The 23,139-nt window shown below is 58.1% G+C and overlaps 8 protein-coding genes across 8 annotated transcripts; 3 read left to right on the top strand and 5 right to left on the bottom strand.

The window, feature by feature from the left end:
• Positions 1 to 1,029: 1,029 nt before the first annotated feature.
• BKCO1_4300075 (wd repeat protein) lies at positions 1,030 to 5,439 on the bottom strand (the record flags this gene model as incomplete). Its single annotated transcript, XM_020276034.1, has 1 exon — positions 1,030 to 5,439. The coding sequence occupies one exon, from the start codon at positions 5,437 to 5,439 to the stop codon at positions 1,030 to 1,032; it is 4,410 nt and encodes a 1,469-aa protein (XP_020128192.1).
• Positions 5,440 to 6,098: 659 nt separating this feature from the next.
• Positions 6,099 to 7,413, bottom strand: BKCO1_4300074 (peroxisomal membrane protein pex16; the record flags this gene model as incomplete). Its single annotated transcript, XM_020276033.1, has 4 exons — positions 6,099 to 6,222; positions 6,273 to 7,113; positions 7,168 to 7,203; positions 7,260 to 7,413. The coding sequence occupies 4 exons, from the start codon at positions 7,411 to 7,413 to the stop codon at positions 6,099 to 6,101; spliced, it is 1,155 nt and encodes a 384-aa protein (XP_020128193.1).
• Positions 7,414 to 7,949: 536 nt separating this feature from the next.
• BKCO1_4300073 (hd domain-containing protein) lies at positions 7,950 to 8,793 on the top strand (the record flags this gene model as incomplete). The annotated part of the gene is made up of 3 exons (XM_020276032.1): positions 7,950 to 8,176; positions 8,289 to 8,643; positions 8,698 to 8,793. 3 exons carry the CDS (start codon positions 7,950 to 7,952, stop codon positions 8,791 to 8,793), a joined length of 678 nt encoding a protein of 225 aa, XP_020128194.1.
• Positions 8,794 to 9,342: 549 nt separating this feature from the next.
• BKCO1_4300072 (bladder cancer-related bc10-like protein) lies at positions 9,343 to 9,876 on the top strand (the record flags this gene model as incomplete). The annotated part of the gene is made up of 2 exons (XM_020276031.1): positions 9,343 to 9,383; positions 9,441 to 9,876. The coding sequence occupies 2 exons, from the start codon at positions 9,343 to 9,345 to the stop codon at positions 9,874 to 9,876; spliced, it is 477 nt and encodes a 158-aa protein (XP_020128195.1).
• Positions 9,877 to 11,942: 2,066 nt separating this feature from the next.
• BKCO1_4300071 (mitochondrial dicarboxylate carrier) lies at positions 11,943 to 13,214 on the bottom strand (the record flags this gene model as incomplete). Its single annotated transcript, XM_020276030.1, has 3 exons — positions 11,943 to 12,623; positions 12,828 to 12,976; positions 13,037 to 13,214. The coding sequence occupies 3 exons, from the start codon at positions 13,212 to 13,214 to the stop codon at positions 11,943 to 11,945; spliced, it is 1,008 nt and encodes a 335-aa protein (XP_020128196.1).
• Positions 13,215 to 13,530: 316 nt separating this feature from the next.
• BKCO1_4300070 (phenylalanyl-trna synthetase) lies at positions 13,531 to 15,206 on the top strand (the record flags this gene model as incomplete). Its single annotated transcript, XM_020276029.1, has 2 exons — positions 13,531 to 13,651; positions 13,801 to 15,206. 2 exons carry the CDS (start codon positions 13,531 to 13,533, stop codon positions 15,204 to 15,206), a joined length of 1,527 nt encoding a protein of 508 aa, XP_020128197.1.
• A 1,215-nt stretch (positions 15,207 to 16,421) lies between these two features.
• Positions 16,422 to 17,919, bottom strand: BKCO1_4300069 (aldehyde dehydrogenase (nad+); the record flags this gene model as incomplete). Its single annotated transcript, XM_020276027.1, has 2 exons — positions 16,422 to 17,558; positions 17,623 to 17,919. The coding sequence occupies 2 exons, from the start codon at positions 17,917 to 17,919 to the stop codon at positions 16,422 to 16,424; spliced, it is 1,434 nt and encodes a 477-aa protein (XP_020128185.1).
• Positions 17,920 to 19,732: 1,813 nt separating this feature from the next.
• On the bottom strand, positions 19,733 to 20,290 carry BKCO1_4300068 (uncharacterized protein; the record flags this gene model as incomplete). The annotated part of the gene is made up of 1 exon (XM_020276026.1): positions 19,733 to 20,290. One exon carries the CDS (start codon positions 20,288 to 20,290, stop codon positions 19,733 to 19,735), a length of 558 nt encoding a protein of 185 aa, XP_020128184.1.
• Positions 20,291 to 23,139: the final 2,849 nt, after the last annotated feature.

The following is a 23,139-nucleotide window of genomic DNA, read 5'->3' as shown; positions in this document are numbered from 1 at the left end:
AAGTTGTCCAGCTACCTGAAGATGCGTGGAACCGGGAATTGGGAATTAACGTGTCCAGTCAAGGCGGCAGGGACTGCAGGGTGGCGATAAGAGGTCATACGGCTTGCAACATATTCTCCCCTTCTCTGGTGGAAGAGCGGGACGGGGTAATGACGGCTTGATCTGCCATGTAGGAAGGCCCGCAATAGATGAGATGGTGGGTAGAGTAGAATGCGTAGGTGGCATGCGACCGATCCACAGCCCCTCCCTTTCTTTTCTTTTTCTTTTAGTTCTCTTGTGCATGATTTCTGTGATGTCAAACCTGTGTTCGGATCGCTATGACGAACGCCACCTTCAAGAATGATGGTACGTAGGAGATAACTTTTATGATCATGTTTCTCTTTGCACGCACCGTTACTGCCTTTTCCCTCTTCTATAATAGTGCAAGTAGCTCGAGATAATTGACTGTCTTCCGGACTTGACTTGGCGTCGACATTTATTGTTTCTCTCCCCCTTTCCCAAAAGAGAAATAACCATTTTCTCGTTGACCCTGCTACCTCACATACACACACAACAAGCGGCCAATTATCTCTCGCCTTGCCCTTTTGCCAAACGTATCATGCATCGGCTTTCGATTCGGCACCGCAACAATCCACGACAGTATATCATGTCCCATTTTGTGTCCAGGTACGAACACAAGCTTGTTCTACACATTGCTATACAAGTATTTATCTACAAGATCCCTAACAACTCCATTGTGACGATGAGCATACCGGTTGGCATGCTCTGTTTTTTGCTTATGCCACGGCCACCTGCGTGAGTTGCTTGTTTGCATTCAGTCCACTAGACAGCAGCAGCAGCGGCAGCAGCAGCAGCGTTCATATCTTACGCTTGCCGGTTTCCTTCTTTCGATTTCCATGCTTCCAGCATTCTTTCACATTCACATCCGAGTTTCTTTTCCTTCTCCCCAATTTCCTTCATACGTTTTCGTTCGAATGACCCTTGCATACCACACCAAGTCTCTCCCTCAAAATACTTCACATGCCCACTTCAGAGTGGAGAAGCGGGTTTATCTTGCCATAAGCTATGGTAGTACCCCTCGAGACAGTCCTCTGCCTCGTCCGCCACATAGTCATGCAGCTGCGTCTCCTTCGCCCTTCTCCTACTCCTCCTCATCATACCCGCCACTCCTTCCTGGACGTGGTCGCCATCGCCCATCTCATCGTCAGAAAATCCCGCAGCAGCAGACGTAGGCGCAAGCGTCAACGACAGCGACAACGACGACGGGACCTTCTTCCTGGTCCTCCCCATCACCCTCGCTCGCTCGTACAGGAACCGCTCGTCGCGATCGGGATCCCAGCCCCCCACGCCGCTGCCCTCACCGGCACCCCCGGCGGCGTGTTGATAGACCAGCTTGTATCCGAGCACGTCGGCGCGCCAGAGGGCGCGGCAACGCGGACAGAAGACGCCGGCGATGGCGGTTGCAGAGGCGTGCGAGAGGACGTCGGCCTTGCGGCCGCAACGGGGGCAGCCGAAGTTGCAGCGCTCGCAGAGGGGCTTGTCTGACGACGACGAGACGTCGCCGCCGCCGTTGTCGTCGTCGCCGACGTTGCCGTCTGGATCGGCGCGCGGCCGTGCCGGGCGTATGTGGCACTTGGAGCATTTGAGAGCGGACGACACGATGGTGCTCTTGGTTGGCATCGATTTGCCATACCCGTCGCTGTTGAGAGAAGAAGAAGAAGAAGAAGAAGAAGAAGAAGAAGAAGAAGAAGAAGAAGAAGAAGAAGAGCCGAGAGACAGAGAGCGTAGGGCGCCAGGGATGCGGTCGGCGGACCTGCCCGAGTCGCCAGCCTCTTCGGGCACCGCTTTGGCGTTGGTGGCGGCCAAGCAGCAAGCCAGGATTTCGCACTGCTCCGTCGGTGCATCACCGTGAAGACGTTGGAACCGCGCTGCTGCAGTCCTCAGCTCCGGCGCGTCCGCTGCGTTGTCGTATGGGCCGGCGTAATTTGGTCCCTGGACGGCCTGGCGCAGTGGTAGGCCGCCCATTTCGCAGAGGCTGATCTGCTCTGTTCGCAGGAGCTCTCGAGAAGTCGCCGCACCTGAGTCTTCGTCTTCGTCTTCGCGGTTATCGTCATGGTCGCGTGGGGTCTGTGCTTCGTCATCCTTGAATGGAATGAGATCGAAGGTATCCATCTCTTTGATGGAGCGACCAAACTGGCCAGCTTCGAGCACGTTGACGGTGCCGTTGATTTCGCCCAGAAGAAGGCTTGCATAGTCGGGGCTGAATGCGCCGGACATGACCCCAGAGTTCAACTGCACGACGTCACGCAAGAAAACGTCCTCTGGCGCACGGTAAGGATCCCAGGTCTTGACTACGCCGTCTGACGAAGCGGTATACAGCTTCCTGCGGTCATGTGCCCATGAACAGAAACGTATTCCGGTGTCCAAGCGCTCCCTTGATGCTGGATCATCGTCACCCAGCTCCATTACAGGCTCTCCGTGTAGGAGCGAGTATAGGTGGCTCTCAGGGCTGGGCTGTCGTATGTCCCAGACGTACGTTTTACCATTCGTACAGCCGGCTACAATGATATTATCATCGTAAGGGCAAAACAGCACATCATTCATGTCAAGAGCCGGGCAGTCCAACTCCAGCGGCATAGAATATCTTCCAGGGACCCGGACGTCGTACAGCTTGACAACTGAGCGAACGCCGCGATTGACATTGGAGCCAGCGACACACCCAACCGCGAACAGTGGTGCTTTCCATCGGTTTGTGTTCCACGCGACATCGAAGACATTGCGCGCCTCGGGAGAGATTGCCAACTGAGAGCCAGTCCTGACATCCCACAGGCATGTCCCTCCGTGGGTCTCCTCTTTCAACGTTGAGGCAAATCCAGCTAGGAGGTAGTCACCGGTGCAGTCGAAGCGAAGAGCAGAAGGGAAAATACCATTATCAGGCTTCTCGGCAGCTTTCCGCGAGGAGAAGCTGTGGATGACTGGCTTGATTTTGTTGCCGTCTTCATCGAAACGCTCTGACTCTTCGATGTTGAGCAAATAAGGATTTATCACCCTAATCGAGTTCTTGTCGGATCGTTGACACCCGGTAGCTAGAAGACCTTGAGGACTCACCGAGAGCAAATCCACCTTGCCCGCGTGACGAATGTTAGCGCAGGTGAAATGCAGCTCGGGTTGGTCGGTGTCGAAAATGTCGTAAACTCGCACCTGGTTGTCGTACCCAGCGGAAAATAGAAACGAGCTGTCGGGAGAGAAGGCAACCATTGAAACAGTCTGAAAAAGCCGACGGTCCTGAGTGATGTGCATTGAATGGCTCGAATTGACGCCGGTCTCTGGTCGCTTGCGTTCAGTGTAGTGATCAGGGATCTCGTTCAACGCTTTTCGGGAGACTTCTCCGACGAGTAGATTGTTGCCCCGGTTGTATTGCATACTGTCGGAATCAACCAGGCAAGCAGAGCCAGCGGCGAATCGCGCGCCATTGGGCGCCCAAGCTACAGTATTGACATCGCCAGAAGTGCCGGTAAACGTCAGCGAAGGACCGATGCTCTCGACTATTGGCGTTTGAAGGTGAGTAAGCCCGCCCTTGGAATAGTCTCTTCTGGCTGTCTGCATGCCCAGCTCCCGGTTCCTGAGCACCGAATGAATGCTTGGTGAAGGGTACTTCTGCCCCCCGAGACGAAGCATCACTGCCTTCGGTATTCTGTCGTCGGCAGCATCTCTCAGCAACGCTTCGATACTCTCTTTGGTACGTGTCACTAGAAAACTCCGTGCCTGGCTTGCGACTTCGAGAATCTTGGGTTCCGTCAAGTTCGTCAGACTGGAGTTGGTTTTCGAGGTGACGACATGCTCGAGCGTCTTCATTTCCTCTTTGGTGAACGGAACATGCACTTGAGATCCCTTCCAGTCGTGTAATTCTTGCCATTCGCCTTCCCCGAACCCACCTTTTAAAGCCAATCGCTCGTGGTACGACAGGTATGGTTTGTACGAGCGAAACTTTCTCGCACTACGGAGTCTTCTGCTTGGACCTATGCCTCTGCCTTCGATTTCGATTCCATCAGGATTAGGAACCAGTGCGCAGGGGCGTCCCTCCGCTGGAGGCTTCTGTAGCTCGGTAAACGTCGGGGGCTCATCCTCAAAGGTGTGATTGTAGTAGTCCTTATCGTAGTAATTAGTCGGTCTTTGTGCAGCACGTCGCTCTCTCTGCGGTGTGATGGTAGTATCGGCTGTAGATGGGAATGCCGGGTCGACAGCCGCGTTGCGCTCGACGACTGTATCCGGTGGTGACGGTACAGGACGTGCCAGGATCTCGGCATGTTTCTCAGGTTGCAGTATAGGCGACCATTCAGACCTTTGAATAACCTCTATCGCCTTTTTCATGTCATAGCCGTATTTCAAGCGGTTGCAGTATCTTGTGTTCGCAGCACCTTGACTTCGTCCCGTGAGCATAGGGGTAATCTGTTTGAAGCTCCAATTCAGCCCTTGCTTTAGATAGACTATCACGCTATCTTCTTCCGGAGTCCAAGGCGGGTACTTTTGGAACTTTCCCTTTCCAATAAGAGGAGCAGGGTCTGTTTCGGGGGCTTTAACGCCAGCAGAGTTTTCGATTGGAGAAGCTGCAGGATGCGTGGCAGAAGCTACGAGTGGCCGCACGGGGGATACAATGCGGGGGAGTGCGGGAGCAGTAAGCTCCGGACGGACGGGAGAAGCGGCGACAGGGTGACGAGACATAGGAGCTGGACGCTGAAGCGAAGGATTGGTAGACGGCGCGGAAGGAAGTGGAATGGCAGTGTTTGGAAACGTGCGGTCACGAGCGGACGAACGAGGTGACGGCGGCCGAGCAATTGAAGGCGATGAGTGCTGGCCAGAAACGCCGAGGGTACTGGTGGGTCGAGGCAACGGGAGGCCGTGTGGATAATCGCGCGGGACCATGGATCCTCTCAGTGGCATGCCATTGGTCTGCGCCGGCGTTGGGTAAGATGAGTGGTATGTTGCGCCAGACGGCAGGGAGCGGATGCCATTGCCATATGCATGTACCGGTTGTGTTGGCACAGGTCCGCTGGCACGTTGCTCTTGACCCGTGGGGCCGTTCTCTTGATCCTCCGTCAGTGTCTTTCCCTTTGTGCCAATAACCGAGTCACCCAATCTCCCCAACTTAGCCAGCCTCTCTAGTGTAGAATCGGCGAAGGGCACGAAGGCCATGGGTTGCGGCTTGGTCTTGGCCGGTTGTTGTACCTTGTAGGGAGCTGGTTGACTCTTGTGGAGGGGAGCTCGCTCATCCGCAGACGCCTGGGTAGACGTACCATGATTCCCGTCCACACGGCTTTTTGTCGATGGCGTCGAGCGCGCCTGGAAGCGATTAAGCAGTGCAGTGACATTCTCGCGTTCGTCTTCGTCTCGTATGTGGTGGGTTTTCCGGCGCTTTGCAGGTGATTCGCGGAAGGGCATGTGTGAGAGCGGGCGAGGCGCCTGGAATTGAGAGTCGGCGGGGGTCGGGGCCGGGTCTGGCTCAGGACTAGATGTGAGGTCTACAATCTCGACCCTGTGACCATGGTGATTACGGTGGTCAGTGATTGCGCAAAGCCCAGTGAGTGCGGGATGGGACATACATGGTGGGCGAGCGTCACTGTCGATGCGTGCAAAGCACGGCAGCGCATGCTGACAACGCACTCGTTGCGATGCTGGGCTAGTCTGCGGAGGCTGGAGAATGATGGATCCTAGTCCAGGTCGGTCGCTGGAGTCATTTTCGCGCGGGCGCGTGCATGAGTGAGCGGGGGAGGGTGAGTGAGCGGACGAGTAACGCGCAGTCACGAACACGCGGAGACGCGATGGGCCCGCGCCGCCGACGCTGTCAGCCATCTGCACTTTCACCGCGCCACATGAGTCGCGCACGCCACTGCAACGGTGCCATAAAAGCCAGACAGTACAATTCATGAACCCGAAACTCAACTAAACCAGAACCAGCTGCATGCTGCCCAGACGAAGAAAAACACAGAAGCGACACATTCCAGAAGCTCCAAACCAATCGTGCCCAGAAACATTCACAGCCCTCCTGATTGCACCGCCGGCTGCGGTAGGGATATCGTCAATGAACAAAAGAAATGTGCTCATAGGGTCGCAGTGGAGAAGTAGTACTGGTCCCAGAGATAATCGTAGTCCTCAATGACACCCCCGACGATGTCGAGCAACGGCTTTCCTCGAAGCCGCTTCGTCACCGATTGTATCCACGCCCTATTCTCAGTTAGCATCGTCATGCGGTTCAGAAAGGCTGTACCACCCACTTCGTGACGTTCTCGTAAAAAGCACCTCTCAAGAGCCACCAGCCCATGCCCCAGCCTCGCTTCCGCAGCTCCTCTCGCTCCAGGCCAGTAAGACCACGAAGCCCGCCCGCCAGCCTCTCCTGGAAGTCCTTCTTCGCGAGTTGCCGAGCACCATACTCGATGCTTACCCCCAGCAGCCACGGCCTCCAGCTGTTGCCTTGCTTGGAGCACCAGTGCTGCATTGCAACAGCATAGATGACCGGCCGAATGATGTACAGCATTTCGGCAAGCTCGCCCACTCCCGTGACTCTGTGCAAGAGAGCCTTCGGTGGTTTGATATCGTCGGCAGTGAGAACCTTGGACAGGAGATAGGATGAGATATCGTGCGAGTCCGGCAACGACGGAAGCGACAGGCCTGTCCTCGGCATGGTCCAACTCGCGTCATCGCTCCTCTCTGTCTTGGGCGTCTCGGTGCCATCGAAGGTCGACCCTTCCTGGTTTTCTTCCAAGGAGCTGGGGTCGAATTCCCGCTGCGGGAGGGGCGGACTAAGCAGCGGCCGCGAGTTCGTCAAACGCAACAGCAACAGCCTGCAGAACGCCTTGACGGCCTCAAGCAGCACGATTGCCCTCCAGCGCGCCTTCTCGCCCTTTCGTTTCGCAGCCATCTCCCACAGAAGCTCCGTGTACTGGATCATCTGCAGGGTCAAGGCGATGCGCTTGTACGTGGGCGACTTCTCGGTCCAGAAACGGGTGTAGCGGCTGTGCGGCGTGGGGCGCGGGCGCTGCTGCGGAGGCAGGCGCGCAACGGCTTTTGCGAGAAGGGAGTCATGGTAGAGCGACAGCAGCTGAACTCCGCTGTAGACTGTTGCAAAGCTTCAGCATCTCCGCGCGCGAGCGATACAGGAGGTGGACCAACTTGACTCAGATGCGATTTCCGACTCGCGGAAGCGACCTGCAGAGCTCCATTAGCGGCGGCTGCATATCGACGTGCGAAGTGGCAGCACGTACCGGGAATGATGTAGGTCAGAGAGCGCAGTGCAGACTCAATCTGCGAGACGGCGCTGGCGTTCTTGGTGATAAAGTCGCTATACTGGGCCAGCCATTTTGGGGGCAGCGATAGCGCTTCAGACACCTTGTTAGATGCCTGCTTGCAGGAATCCATCACATGGACGTGCGGAGAAGCAGTGCGGAGAGAAAGTGGATCAAAGAAACGAAGTGGCAGCACGGGGAGCTGCTGGAGGATGCCGCAAGCCACCGCGACTCGGTGGTGATGACGCCTTGGGCCGAGGTCCCTAATGCCGGGGCGCACCGTCTAGCGCTGCCTCGTGACTGCGCGCCGGCGCGCCCCATGCCGCGTCTTCCCACATGCATGTCCGCGCCCATGTCCGCGCCGTACTTTGATCACCTCTGCAGAAAGCTCTGCCACGCACGCAGTCTCAGGTAATTTGCAGGCCCAGTCTCGTCACCACCGTTCCAAGTAGTCGATTGCTCGTCTGCAAGAACGCTACCGTCCCAGTATCAAAGTAGCACAAAAAAGACACCGACCTTTTCAGCCGCGGGCTAACAATGCGGCATGAAGTCTAGAAGCATACACCGTCATCAGGCAGCAACGCAACGCCGCACACCAGAACTTCTTAGACCTCACGCACGGAGCCTTCTCCCCTCTCGTTTCTCCACACACGCCCAGGACTCCAAACCATGACCGTCCAGACAGAGACCCTTGTCTCTTTGAAAACACCGCTCCACGAAAGCAAGGCCCTGGTAGAGTCAGTTGAGGCATACGTAGAGAAGTACATGTCCCGTTATGACGCCAGCCATGACTTCGATCACATCCGCCGCGTGCTGGGGCTGGCAAAATACATTCTTGCCGAAACGCAAAAGGGCGGCCCCAATGTTTTGGACGAGACGGCAATTTACCTTGCTGCGTGAGTCGACATCCCCACCGGGCAACCGAAGTGTGCTCGTGGAAGAGCGCGGAATGAGCGGTGCACTCTCCTAAGCTATGCGGCTGGCGGGCTAACACGTGTGTGCCACTAGGCTTGTCCACGACGTTGGTGACCACAAATATCTACAGCCCGGTGAAGATGCGGGACAGCAGATCCTGAACGTGCTGCTGGAGCGTGGAGCATCGGCTGCGTTGGCATCCAAGGTTCACACAATCGCGAAGAACGTGTCCTACACGAACGAAATCAAGGATCCTGAGAAGGTCCGCGACGTCTTGTTGGAGCACCCTGAGCTCGCCGTCGTCCAGGATGCCGACCGACTCGATGCCATCGGTGCCATTGGTGTCGGGAGGTGTTTCTCCTTCGGAGCCGCAAAGTCAGAGCGCAGCATGCAAGGGGCGGTTGATCATTTCGAAGTCAAATTGGAGAGACTGGAGGCCATGATGAAGGTAAGCAACCACTGTTGCTGTACTGCTGCGCGAGCTGTGGGCTGATGTCGGCAGACTGAAACGGGGAGGCGCCTTGCAAGGGAAAGAACCGAGCGACTGAAGATGTTCAGATCGTGGTGGGACGAGGAGCGTAGTTTCGCGGACATGTGATGGCTGCATTCGGGCGGCTCTCCAGGTGCCTATCAAAGACTTGCAGGCATAGCATTCCGGAGGCGTACACAGTAGATAAGATGCGCCGGTGCTGGAAAAGTAGTGCGACAACGGTGGGCGTGCATGGGGCGGTCTGCGTGCATGCCGCCATCTGATTCGACGGCGCGGGGCGGACGGACGGAGTTTGCGGGTGTTGGAAGCGTGTTGGAAGCTAGGGGCGGTGCGGCCGGTGCGGTGCGTGGGTGCGTGGGTGCGTGGGCGCGTGCTATTTTCTGCTGGCAGCCATCAACCCAGTCGCCGCGCGCCAAGCCTTGCATCAGCTGCCGCAGCCTTGGACCCCGGCTCCGCCGCTCCAGCGCATCAGCCCGCCGCCTCCCTCTCGCCTTCCACCCAGCCCTACGCGCGCCCTCACCTCTGCGCTCACTCCTTTCTGCCGCGTACGCCGTTGATCCCGCTTCCCTCAGTGCTCGTAGCTCAAACAGCTCGCCTCGTCCGTCTCGCCCGCCGCGCCCTCTCCCATGAGCCAGCTCCGCACCATCTAGTCTCACAATGTTCTGCCTGCGCAGCTGGATACCCATACTCTTCTTCCTGTGCGCGTGCCCCTCTCCGCACCACCCTCTGCACAACCTAACCTCGTCTGCGCACAGCACCAACGCCTCGCCCGTCTACCTCGTCCTCTTCATCTCCGCCACGTACTTCTTGAACAGACCCTGCGTCTACTGCAGCCTGCTCCTCGCCATCCTGGTCATCGCCCTCTTCGACTTCAACACCAGCTGGTTCGAGCCCAACGGCCGCTACCACCCCGATGCCGACGCCGTCTCCTCCTCAAACGAGACCTACGTGCCGCCGTCTAATGCGTCCATGGCCCTTGACGTCGCCGTGGAGACGGTGAGCCTGCTGGCGGGAACGGTGAACAACACGGCGGGCACCCTGGTCTCGGCGGCCATGGACGGCATCAAGCGGAAGCGGGGCGCGCCCGAGGCGGCTGCCAGTGTCGCCGGCGCCTCGGCCGACTGGGGGAAGGGCTTCTTCGCGAGGAAGGAGTGGAAGGTGCCGTGCATGGACGTCATTGTACGGCTTTAAGAGACATGACGCTGCATTTCCGTTCCGGTGTGTCCTTGGCAGAAAACAAGGGTTGGATTCCCGGCGTTGTCGCTTTTCCCACTCGGTCCGTTGATGTTCGGGTGTCTTTATGCCAGCGTAGGTTTAATCGGGGCAATGACTGCGCGCACAGGGGTTTGCTATGAGGTTTGTGTTTTCTGGGTTTGCATAGCGTTGGCGTTCCGGGCCGTATTCTGCCCCAGTCTCTCAGAGGACTTCCTCTCTGAACATCTATTCTCTTGATGCGCTGTACAGTATCTGTTGAATGGAAGCTGCCGCTAATCCCGTCCAACCGACGAGCATACCTATGAAAAAAAAGCAAAACTTCGTATAGATTCTAATTCCGATTCTGATCCTGACTTCGTTAGTCCTTGCTACAACTCCCTGGAGCCCTCGCATGATGGTCGAGTCTCGGATCAGGGAGACCTTGTACAGCCCTGGCGCATGGCGGATCTGCGGGGTCCCGTCCCGCCCCGAGCCCTCGAGCGTGGCTGCGGCATGTGATATTGTCTAAACACGCCTCCTATCCGGCTGCTTGCGTGCGCAGCTGAATCACTGAACATCGAAATTGGCGCGACATGCGACAAGTGTATCTGGCTTTCTGACGTTACATTGCATTGAGTTTCTCGATCCCTACACAATAATGCTGAGATCCAGATGTGATGGCGCAGTGAACGCCTGCTTTGCTTGCCCCTAAGACAGTGGAAACTTGGCCACCGGATTCCCAACCAAAGCCCACACTATTACCCCATCCAATAAGTTCTTCTGATGACTTAGAGAAGCAATCCGTATCTCACTTCCCCTGAAATCCATGTCCATTGGCAGTCAAGTTCCATCCCGGACCAACTGGGCCCCCAATGGCAAGATTCGAGCTTGCCCGCGAAGTCTGTGCAAGCGCATCTTCGCAGTCGACGCTCCTATCATACCACGGCCTCAAACCCATCACACGCTCGTCAGGCTGCAAGTGATGGCACCTCTCGACAACATGTCCCGGCTCCCAGCAGTGGAAGCAGATACCGACCAAGCCGCCACCATTCTTCTCGTCATCCACGGCAAGTTTCTTCTTCATGCACCCCGTATTTTTCCACCTCTCCTTGGCCTCTTTCTTCCTCTCCTCCTCGGCCTCTTACTTCTTCAACAACGTCGATCAGATCCGGCTCGTGCTCGAGGTCGAAGAGCAGCTTGCTGACGGCGAGGGTAGGCGACGGCTTAGGGGAAAGCACGCAGGTAGGCGTAGGTGTCGAAGTTGGACTAGGTGAGGCTGAGGCGGTGTCAGCTGGATGCGGCCTGCTGGGCTTCAACCGAGGGAATGTAAGAAGGGGAGATGGTGGAGCAGCTGCTCGTATTGCCGCTGTTGCTGTTCTGCTGTTCCTTTTTGTTCATGTTGACGCTCTAGCATGTCAAGGGCCGGAGGGGTTAGTGCCATCGTGTTGGAAAGCGGAGGCGAAGACAACTTTCCGAGAGATTCTGCCAGAGCTCTCACAAACAGAGCAAGTTAGAGTGCGGATGGGGGAAAGCCCTCATAGTGACGCTACTTAAGTGGGCGGACTCGAGAAATGAATACGGCAACGTGACAGCGGGGACTGTTTGACTTGAAGCGTCCATCTGGATATGAAACCATAACAATGTCTGTGAACAAGAGCACCTCGCCACGTTGCAACACCAAAGCGAATCGGCCCCATCGAGATCTGACTCAACACGCAGCTCAATGTTTACCAAAGGAACGCGTACGAAGCGTTTGCCGCAGTACCAAGGTCGTCTAATTCGAGCCATTATGGCGTCTATGGTCTATTCTAAGCGGGGGCCGTAACGCCTTGCAAATGCTTACATATACATGCGACAGAAAATCGAAGAAGAGTATGAATACCCGAGAGGCAGAAAAAAAAAAGAAAAGGGGACTACAAAGGCACAAACTCCGCTGGCCCCCGCTAGGCAGTCAAACATTTGTCGTTCTTCAGAGATTGCTCGCTCGCTCTTGTTGCCATCGTTATTTTAGACGCAGATATACCAACACGAAAGGCCAAGACGGGGAAAGGCCAAACAAGATCTTACGATTCGATGTCCTTGAGCTTCCGGTAGAGCTTCTTGTGCTGTTCCAGGAAAAGGAAGGTGGCGATAGTATGGGGGCCCAGGCGGATAAAGCTGGGGACCCAGCCCCGGAACATCCAGCCAAAGCCCTCGGCGCGGTTGACATCAACGAGCAGCTTCACCAGGCTCTTGCTCTCGCCATGAGCACTCATAACGCGAGTCTTGATCACATCGACAGGAGAGCAAACAGTTGTGGCGACGAAACCGGCAGCAAAGCTGGCGGCGAAATGGGTGCCGAGGCCGTCCTGCAGCGGGGTGTATTCCAGAATGGCGGCCTTGAAGCCGTCGTACGAGGCGAGCTGCGAAGCGGTCATCAGAACGGCACGCATGCTGTTGGGCCAAACACCGCGGAACAGGCTCTTGGCGCCCTCCTCGCGCGTCATCCGGACCAGGCCGTCAAAGGCGTTCTTGTAGTTGCGGCGGTTGGCAGGAGGCAGGGCAGCGTCGTGCTGCATGCGGACATTCAGCACATCGGCGGGGTTCCCGACAATGCCGCCCAGAAAGCCAGAGGCGGAAGATATGGCAATCAGCGTGGGCATGGAGGGTTTCGAGGTGGAAGTGGTCATGGAGGTCTTCAGTTTCTCATAGATGCCGAAGCGGGTGGTGCTGTAGGTGATTTGGCGGAGCAGGGAGGCCGACAGCTGTTCTGCAAGTCAGTCAAACAGGCTTCGGTAAGGGGGGCTTTGGCGGAGAGCTGGTGGAGAGGTCCCCGGGATTGTGGTCGTTCGATGGGGAGAGATGGGCTTCTCCCGCGCGTGTACAGCACGGCTGTGACCGTCAGATTGCATGGCCAGCCAGGGCTCTGCCGCAGCTCCCACGCCGTTCCCGGGAAGGTGGTAACATACCCCACGGTACAGTCCCGTCACGCCGTCGGTCTTGGCGACGTGGACGAACATCTGCAGCATGTTTTTGCGGGCGCCATCGTGCGGCTGCGTCTGGAGGCGGACCTGCAGGGATTGGTTACTTGGGGCGCGGAACGGGTCGGCGGTCGTACCTTGACTGTGGTGTCGCAACGTCAGCGTGGATCTTGAGCCGCGGGCATCGCAGCACTCACCGAGGTCGAGCGGATGCGTCACGCCGGCCGCAAACGAGCTCGCAGAGCCTCCGAACCAGAAGGGATAGTGGATGGCCGCCTTCTGCATGTCCTTGCTCTTGACTGTCTCCAGGGCTTTGGCGGCGGTGGCCGGAGTGGCCGGAGTGGCCGGAGTGGCCGTGGTGGTCGTGGTGGCCATGGTGGGCGGTCGACTTTGCCGATCCACACGATGCGCGCGACAGCGAACGCAAGGATATTAATAGGCGGCGAAGGGGGGCAGGAAAACGCGGAGAAAGCGAAAGGGTCCGGAGCGAGGCCGGGGAGACTCGAGAGAGCGCGCGCAACGGCGAGGATTTCAGGGCCGCGCCAATCGTCAGCCAAGGCTTTTTTTTCGCCGGCTTTTGTTTTGGCCGCCGCCTCGTCGGCCCACGCCCGGCAACCACCTGGACCGCGGCCGATCCTCATCCTCCGTGCCTCCGTCGCGGCTCCCTCCGCTCTCCAGAACTGCTCCCACGATGAGGCTGCCGGTGACTCTGCGCCAGCTGGCGGCGCCAATTGCCTCCGCCCGGCCCGCGCTGCTGACCAGCCGAGCCCGTCTTGGCTTCTCCGCCCGCCGATGGTCGTCATCCGCCGCAGGTACGTCGAGCTTTCCCTGCTTGCATGGCAATCCTCTTCTGGTCTTACACTGTCCATGTGCTTGGCGCAGCACACGGCGAGGGGCTCGAGATGCAACGCAGTCAATGCCTCAGCGTGAACGCACAGCCAGATCTCTGACCTTGCATCAGGGCAAGCCTCGAAAAGCATAACGGTAGACGGCCGGACATATGAGACAGATGAGTGGATGAACACGCCTTCGAGCATCCTCGCTTCTGTTGCCCGCCGGTTGCATCTCCAGCCAGATCATCCCATCTCCATCACGCGCCAGCTTATCGAGTCGCGCTTCCCGGGCTACCGGAATTACAATGATCTCTTCCCTGTCGTCAGCGTGCATCAGAACTTTGACTCCCTTGGCTTCCCCGTCGACCACCCCGGCCGCAACCGCAGTGATACCTATTACATCAACAAGAACACCGTCTTGCGCACCCACACCTCGGCACACCAAGCCGACATCTTCCGCGAAAACGCCTCTCCTGGCTATCTCATCTCTGCCGACGTGTACCGCCGCGATGCTATTGATCGGAGCCACTACCCGGCCTTCCACCAGATGGAGGGCGCCATGACTTGGGACAGGAACCAGTTGGACGGCCACGCTACTCTGGCCGACCGCATCTGGGCAGATGTCGAAAAGCTCCCCAAGCACGACATCAACGTCGAAGATCCCAACCCCACTACCCATCCGGCGCGAAACCCCCTCCAGCCAGAACATGATGCTGCTCCTGTGGACGCCGTCGCTACCCATCTGAAGCGCAGCCTCGAAAACGTCGTCGTCGAGATCTTCGCCCAGGCCCGGAAAGCTGCCGCTGGGCCAACAGGACTCGCCCAAGAAGCCGAAGAGCCTCTCCGCGTCCGCTGGGTGGAGGCATACTTCCCCTTCACCTCCCCGTCCTGGGAGCTCGAAGTCTGGTGGCAAGGGGACTGGCTCGAGGTCCTGGGATGTGGCGTGGTCCAACAACCCATCCTCAACAACGCTGGCGTCCCTGACCGCATCGGCTGGGCCTTCGGCATCGGCATCGAGCGCATCGCCATGCTGCTCTACTCCATCCCGGACATCCGCCTGTTTTGGAGCAAGGACCCCCGCTTCCTCAGTCAATTCAAGCGCCCTGTCGAGGATGCCATCGACGAGACAACCGGCCTCAGGGACTGGGGCATCGGCCGCTTCCAGCCCTTCTCAAAGCACCCGGCCTCGCCCCGGGACATCTCATTCTGGCTGCCTGGCAAGGTACGCAGGTCGGATCCAAGTAAAGCCTTGCCCCCCAGCGGTAAAGGCGGGCTTATTGCGGAGCCGCAGGACGGCATGCCGGCGTTTTACGAGAATGACATGATGGAGCTCGTGCGCGAGGTCGCGGGTGACGTGGTCGAGGATGTGAAACTGGTCGACGTATTTGTGCACCCAAAGACGCTGCGCAAGAGCTTATGCTATCGCATCATATACAGGAGCTTGGAGCGCACCCTCACGGGCGAGGAGGTGGGGGAACTGCAAGGTGAGGTGAGGAAGCGGCTGATCCACAAGTTCGGCGTGGAGCTGAGATAGGTTGTGGAGAGAACTGTATGTATGACTAGCGCCATGTACATTGATGTATATCAAATCCAAAGACCTCCTCTCGAGAGACCTTTTCGTCTTTATTCCGCTCCTGTGCAATCAGACGGTCTGGGATCTTTCTCCCTTCTCCCCTCCCTTATGTCACGACTGACATTCTTTGACAATCGGTCACTTCACCTCTTCCTCCTCGTCATCCGAGCTATGCTTGCCACACCCACGCATGCTGACGCGGCTTCAACGTCCAGGTATCGCTATATAGAGGGTTGAAAAAAGAGCTGAGCCCACTTACATCTATCTTACTATGATAGGGCGCCCAGCTTATGTGGATAGTGAAATCCCGCCCCGAGCCTATATGTACAGTCTCAAATTTTGCACTTACGTTCGGATATTCGCTTCCACTGCCCATGTAGGAAAAGTGTAGTGTCCCTCACGGGGTCACGAAAGATTCTAAATATTTTTAATACCCCACAGTGACTATTCCTGCGAGCCACTCCAAGCACTTGGCTTTAGCTAGGCCATACAGCCATCCGCTTGCTTTATTCACCACGTCTCAAAACAGAATCATCTCATCGGATTTTAGCTTTAAACCTCACCACTTCCGCAACGAACAGCTACTTGCGAGCCACCATTCCAATATGGGCCTCTGGAGTCAGTCTCGTATGATTACCTGCGTATTCCAGCCCCCACTGATGTACATACATACAGCAACACGACCCCTCCTGCCAGGCGGCCCCAACGCGAATCCCCCGCTTTCTCGGCAGATGAAAAACAAATCATATCACCGGGTCATTGCGGAGGATCGACCGCGTTACTGCAAGCAAGGCCCGAAGGAGGCAAAGAACGCTGGCTTTGATCGTCTGATTGATTAACTCGTAAGGCAGGATCGAGATGACCGACATGAAGCACTTGATCCTTATCTCACTTCGTCAATGCCTCCAATCAAGAGGCGCCGGCACGGATCACGACTGGTGTTTACATGCAAGTATGATATCAGCGAACTGGCACATGAGCATAAGCACAGGGAAAGGTTGTGGACTATTTGAAATTTCATTGAATTCGTCACTAGTGCCAGCGAGATCGCTGTCACATGCAGAACCAAGCAATATCCTGGTTCTGCATGTGCCTCCTTCTTCCAATTCAGTTTGAGTGTTCATCTTTGATTTTTCTGTTCTTTTTTTTTTTCTTGGCTCTCTGATGTAGAGAACTTTACACCTTCTTCTTCAGGTACAGAGACTGCACGTTGCAGTAGGCCTTCAGGCCGCCCAGACCCCACTCGTAGCCGATGCCGCTCTCCTTGTGGCCGCCGAAGGGGGCGTTGGGGTCGAGCTCGAGGTGGGTGTTGATCCAGACGCTGCCGGCGTCGAGCTGGCGGGCGATGCGCTCGGCCTGGGCGAGGTCGCTGCTCCACACGGACGCGCCGAGACCCATCTTGGTGTCGTTGGCACGGTGGACCACCTCGCTCTCGTCGCTCCACTTGAGCAGCGGCACGATGGGGCCGAACGGCTCCTCGGTGACGATCATGCTCGTCTCGGCCGGGTTGTCGATGATGGTCGGGGTGATGAAGTAGCCGCCAGTCTTGTCGTTGACGCCGCCGACTGCCACCTTCATGTTCTGCTCATTCACGTCCTTGAAGAAGCCCTTGACCCGCTCGTACTGCATCGCGTTCTGCACCGGGCCCAGGAAGGTGTTGGCGTCGGCGCCGTTGCCCAGCACCAGCGTCTTGGTGTACTCGACACACGCCTTGAGGAACTCGTCGTAGATCTTCTCGTGCACGTAGATGCGCTTGATGGCCAGGCAGATCTGGCCCGAGTTGAGGAAGGCCAGCGTCGCCACCTTGGCCGCCGTGGACGGGATGTCGACGTCCGAGCACACGATGGCCGGGTCCTTGCCACCCAGCTCAAGCGTCACGCGCTTCAGCGTCTTGGAGGCAGACTCCATGACCCTCTTGCCCGTCGCCGTCGAGCCGGTGAAGGAGACCTTGGCCGGACCCGGGTGAGCCGTGAGCCAGGGGCCCAGGTTGTCGTCGCCCGACAGCGCCTGGATGACGCCCGGCGGGAAGAAGTGGGTGGCCAGTTCCACCAGCTTGAGGTCGCAGTAAGGCGTGAAGGGCGACGGCTTGACGATGATGGGGTTGCCCGTCATGAGCGAGGGGCCGATCTTGCCGCAGGCCAGCATAATGGGGAAGTTCCAGGGCACAATGCCAACGACGACACCCAGAGGGGTGTAGCGGGTGATTGTCCTCTTCTCGTCATCCTCGCTCACTTGTTCCTCCTTGAGCTCCATGTCGGCAAAGGTGTGCAGGTACAGAGCGGCGGTCTCCACCTCGTTCAGCGCCATGGGGACCTGAACACCCCGAGTCAGTATGTCTGGACCGCGTGGCTGGGTTCTGCGCTGGAGGGAAACGTACGGGCTTGCCCTGCTCCTTCATGAGCAGGTGGGCGAAGTCATCCTTGTAGGACAGCAGAGCATCGGCGAAGGCGTGGAGGGCCTTCCCACGCTCGGCCCACGTCGCCTTCTTCCACGACTTGAATGCCTCCTGGGCGGCCTCTACTGCGGCATCGACATCCTTGGGAGTGGCGACGGGGACATCGTACAGAGGCTCGAGGGTTGCGGGGTTGATGCCCTGGCGCACCTTCTCGGTGGAGGAGGACTTGCCGTTGATGATGTTGTGAAAGGTGGTGAAGTCAATCTTGGGAGCAGCCATGGTTGCTGGAGGCGGGGAGGTAAGATTCGGAAATGTCGGGAAAGTCGGAAGGAACAAATAATAGGTGGGGGTATCTCTTAACGCAGCGGGGGAAGACAGAGCAACGGTGAGCTGAAGATTGGCGGCGCAGGAGGAGCCTCTTATAACCCTCGATGAAAGCGTCGTCCGCTGGTGTCGGCGCTAGGCGTCGGCCCAGAGCAGCAGCGGTGGGGCAAGCCTGGCCCGCCGGAGGCAGCAAGTGAAATTGGTGGTTTTGCCCGTAGCTCCCACGGCTGTTGCAGCGGCGCGGGGCCCTGATTTCGAAGGGGGGCCTGCGGGGTACGGAGATCTGATACCCCAAGGTGCTGCCAAGATGAGACGGAGCCAATCAGGGCGCGGCGAGAGTCATGGTCTGCGTGCCAGCGGCTGACGCCTGGCCCAATCCGGCAAAGACCGCAGCGGAGCACGGGGTCGCGCACGCTGTCGCGCAGCACACGCTTCGGCAGTAGTCGTCAACCGCCAGGGTGATTACGGTGCTGTAAAGTAATCACTGCCGTGGTTCCAGATGCGGAATGTGCTGCCAGTGGATCGCCGCGACGCTGGACTCGTTGGTGGCTAGGGACCTGCGCTCTCAGCGTGAGACGGCCAGGCAAGGCGGCGGAGCAGCCACGGCGTCCGCCCGCTAGCGCCCGCCAGCGCCCACCAGCGCCCGCCAGCGCCGCCCTCCAGCGTCCTCCAGCGCCCACGCCCTCTGCCGTCTCCGCGGCCATCCGCCGAGCAGGAGCAGGAACAGCTGCTGCAACGGGGAACCCTTCTCGGGAGGTAAGCGGCGCATCGTACCTTGCCGACGCCTCGCAAGGTCCTCCCCGTGGGGCTTCAGCAGCACTCATCTGCTTCGACCGCCTTCCGCTGGCCCTGCCTCGGGCCCGCAACGCCCACAGGGCGACTCCAACTCGCTGCCTGACACCCGAAATCGTATGACGGGCCCTGCGGTGTCCGGATGCACGCGGCCGTTGTTGCGGCTCCGCGCCCTGCTCCTTTGGCGCGAACGCAGACGAGTCAGCCCTCCTTGCGAGGCGAGCCGCTGACGTGCCAGTTTTGGCCGTGGCTCCACTGCGCGACCCGCATCATCCATCAGCAAACGGCGACAGGCTGCCTCATCGAACATGAAGAACTCCGTACGTCCGCGCGGCAGAGAGAGCGCTCGTATGGCTGGGGCGCCTGCGCAGCCGCAATCTGCTCTCTTGGTTGTGGCACATTTTTGTTTTATGCAACTTGTCTTGCTGTTCTCGCTGCTCCACCCAACGCCCCGCCACTGCTCACCTGCATGCAGTGGATTTTGCTGAGCCCCTCAACACCACGCACCCCGTCATAGACGCCTCCGCCCCTCATCTTAAGCGCTGTGGCAAACCAACCCACTCCTATCCCTGGCCGACCCAGTCTTTGACCACAGTGCGGCTCCGTAAATGCGTGCGACTCGCCTTTCGACCGCACCAACATATGTGGACGATAGCAGCCATGGTATCTGCACTGCCCCCGGATCTCCACCTCTTGCCCTTCCGTCACAAGGCCCAGCCTAGAAGCGTCGCTTTCCAATCCGCTCGATAAGCATCGCTATCCCTCCGTCTTTTGCTCGTCATCACGTCTCTTCCTCTGCATCAGCAACTAGTAATCAGCCGCATCTCGCTCCGTCTCACCTCGTTTGACCCCTGTCCTCTCCGCTTTGCTTCCTTCTTCTGGCTGCTCGTGATGCTGGCATCGCATCACCTCCACGAACAACAACCGCCAAATCTCGTTCGCTAATCTGCCCCCCTGATCCAGTTCCTCAATATTCTCACACACCTATGTTCTCTGGGAGATGATCCATCGTCCTTGCCGACGCATCCAAGAACTCCCTCCACAACACCACCTTCTTGCCCGTCTCGTCAAAGGTCAGCGTCCAAATCATGTCGCACGCATACTTGCCGCCGACTGTATCCGCCCGGGATGTCAGCCAGAGGCACACCTTCCTGCCGGGTACGTCGTCCACCACCTCAAGCAGGTCGAGCGCGTAGTGTCGGAAGACGGCGCGATACATGTTCAGCGTGCGTTGGAAGCCATCGGCATCCTGGGGCTCCTGGTTCAGGCTCGAGGGCAGCACCTCACGCCTGAAGTTGGGCGCGCGGAAGGACGCGATGGTCTGGGTGTCGATGTTGTTGCGGTTGAAGGCTGCGACAATCTCGAGCGCCGCAGCGCGCTGCTTGCTCATCGGCCCATCATGGTGGCGATGCGAACTGCTACTGCTGCTGCTGCTGCTGCTGCCGCCGCCGCTGCCGCCGCTGCTGCTGTCGTATTTCAGGGACCATGGGCTGCGCGATTTGGACGAATATCCTCCGCCCGACGGTAACGCCATTACTGCAGCTTCGCCTGTGAGATCTCCTTTTCACTCCCTCTTTTCCCACGACACTGGGAACCCCTCTCCTTGCGCTCGGCGCAGTGAAGCGGACGCGTGTATCGTTGCAGGCGGAGTGTCTGACAACTGGTCAGACGAGATGGAAGCAGGGTCGGTGGCTGCGGTAGTGCTGTTTCGAGTCGCTTTCTGGGAAAGCCACGCCCACGCGTTTGAGGGAAGGCCGGTATCAGACAGGTAGGAGCTTTCTTGCACCGGGGCGGCGGATGCTATGCCGAGTGGATTGAGTTCCTGGACTTGTTCCTGCTCGTCGTGGGAGTATGTTACGCTGCAGGGGAAGGGGTCGTCACTCTGCAGGCAAAATGTTTGTTTCAGAAACGTGATTGCTTATTCCGGCCGTGCTACATGCATGCATGCACGCAGCGACGAATTGCCTGATCTGGTGGTTACACAGAGCGTGCAGCCGCGAGTCAAGAAGCTTTTGCAATGTGGCAAGGGTCCGTCGCGTGGGGAAAAGCAAGCGATCCTGGAGGGGTGGTGTTGGCGCCGCAAACGGTTGATGGGCAAGGGTCAAGCCGGACAAGGCGATAGGTCTCAAGCGAGACGTGATGGAAGCAATGGCGTGAGAGAGCGGAAGTGAGCGCAAGTCGGCAACGTACACAGTAAAAGAAAAGAGGTGAGGGAGGCAGGGATCCGACGACCGGACAGGAAAACGGCAGGGTACGGACCGGAAAGTCGAACATATGGCCGGCCACCAGCGGCAGCCCTTGGAGACGGACCGGTCACCGGCAGCACTGTTCCAGCGTAACAGCGTCCGTGTGTGCTTGTGCGCGCTGCCACTCATCATGAGTGCTCCGAAAGAAGGGCCACCGCCAGCGTCAATGTTGTCCAACCAGGAAATTTTCATGAGGCTGACAGGAAACGCGCCATCGGAAGGCATGTGCGCCAGGAGGGACGCGCCGGCAAAAACCCAACGGAGCGCGGGTCCGACCTTCATGCGCTAAGCCGGTCCAACCTCCACTCTCACAGCTCACAAATATCGTTACAAGGGTGGAAGCTAGCCCACACCGCACTGAGTGCTGCAGATAGGCACAGTCCGTGGGCGTCCTGCCGTCGCAAAGTGCGGTGCATCGCTGGCGCAAACGGATGGCGGGGCGAGCCGAGTGCAGCCAGGGACAGGTGGTGTAATTTGAAGCTTCTGGCATCCCCATCCTAACGGTGAAAAGACTCCGCCGTTGTCCCGGCCGACCCAACCTCCAAGTCTTTCACCGCCATGGCCAAACAGGTCGGCGTGCTTCTGATATACGACCGTAGAATTGCGCCTCATCTCCGCGTCTCGCACATCGTCAGCAGCACAGCCAACGCAATGTTTGGAGCGGCGATCTGCTCTTCCAGGGAGATCAATGGGGCAATATAAACGCACTGGCAACGGCCACGTAGTCGGCGGGCGAGATAGGGTGGGGAATCATCTCTTGCTTGAGCCCTGACGATCTCCGGCGTTAGTGAGCAATGCTAGTCTCGGTGCAGAAACATCTCCTTGCGTTTCGTTGAGCGCAGGACGTCAGCTGGCTGGATACCAGGACCCTTTCCTGGATGGCGCTCCATCGTTTGAGAGCAACAAAATCGATCCAGGGCGATCCGGAAGGCCGGCGTCAGAAGAAAGCCGGAAGAGAAGTCTGCGCGAGGCGGGGTACGCCGCGAGGTTATGGATCCAGACGTCTCGGCCAAGACTGATGCGTGTACGAGTGGTGTAGTGTATGGTAAGCGGCGCGACAGGATGGCAACGAAGCGGCGCTCTTGCAGCCTTGTCCGAGCAGTGTGCATGAAGAAGGCGCGAGTTCGAGTGGTGTTCGATGTGACCAAACCGTCGCTGCTGGAACAGGGAAGTCGATCGCTGCGCCGGCCAATCAGCGTGAGTCTTGTGCCACCACCCCCTCGTTCCTTCACTTCTCACTCTCCCACTCACCAGCTACTTTGTGTGTTGCTTACGCATCTCATCGATCGTCAGTCGGCAAGTGGTAGATTGGGCTTGTGATTGACGGTGCAGGCAATCCATGCCACAACCGCAGAGCACAGCCACGGCCGAGCGTACAGGATGAGCTACATGGCAACCAGCTCAGTCGATAAGAAGTGCCTGACAGGGGGCCAAAATGGAATGTGATCAATCGCCAGCGGAACGGCCCTATTGGGCGCTGCTTGCTTGGTTTTCTGTTTCTGGCGGAAGCGACACCGGCTCCCTGCAACCATCGCTGCGAAGGGATTATCGGGTAACAAGGCTAATCGGCACGTCGTCGCTTGCGAATGGGAACCGGACCCATCGTACGACCGCAACGCTGCGCGTCATTTTCGCTACATCGCCTCGACCAGTTGCTCGTGCTTACGGGATATGGGTCCGGACGCGCGGGTGGAGGATGCAGTACTGTGGAGCCCCCTCGGAACTCCACAGATGCATATCCCGCGCCGTTCGCGCGGCGCCATATTGCTTTTTGTTGCTGCACCCAGCAGCCAGGGGACACCAACGGGAAAAGGTTCACACCCGGATCACTCGGAGATTTTCAACTGCCTGTTGAGTAGCCTGGTCCACTTTCTCCGCCCAAGCCATTGCCTGCTAAATCCATATCACTCCACCATAGCCATCCTTTCCCCAAGTATCACTCCACCACACCAGCCAACAGTCACATCTCACTAATCTGCATTTAACCTCGCCACAACGCCATGCCCACCATCCCCACGTGGCCTTCGGAACCTGCCGCCCTCCTTTGTCTACCTCTCACTGCTGTGCCGACAATACCCATTGTCCATCTCCGCTAGAGCATCCCAAGGGCCGCCGATGCTCCACTCCTTCTCCGGAA

Source organism: Diplodia corticola, assembly GCF_001883845.1.
Source record: "Diplodia corticola strain CBS 112549 chromosome Unknown scaffold43, whole genome shotgun sequence".
In the NCBI taxonomy this organism is placed as follows: domain Eukaryota; kingdom Fungi; phylum Ascomycota; class Dothideomycetes; order Botryosphaeriales; family Botryosphaeriaceae; genus Diplodia; species Diplodia corticola.
Note: the sequence above shows the minus strand (reverse complement) of the source record. Positions and strands in the feature narration are given on the sequence as shown.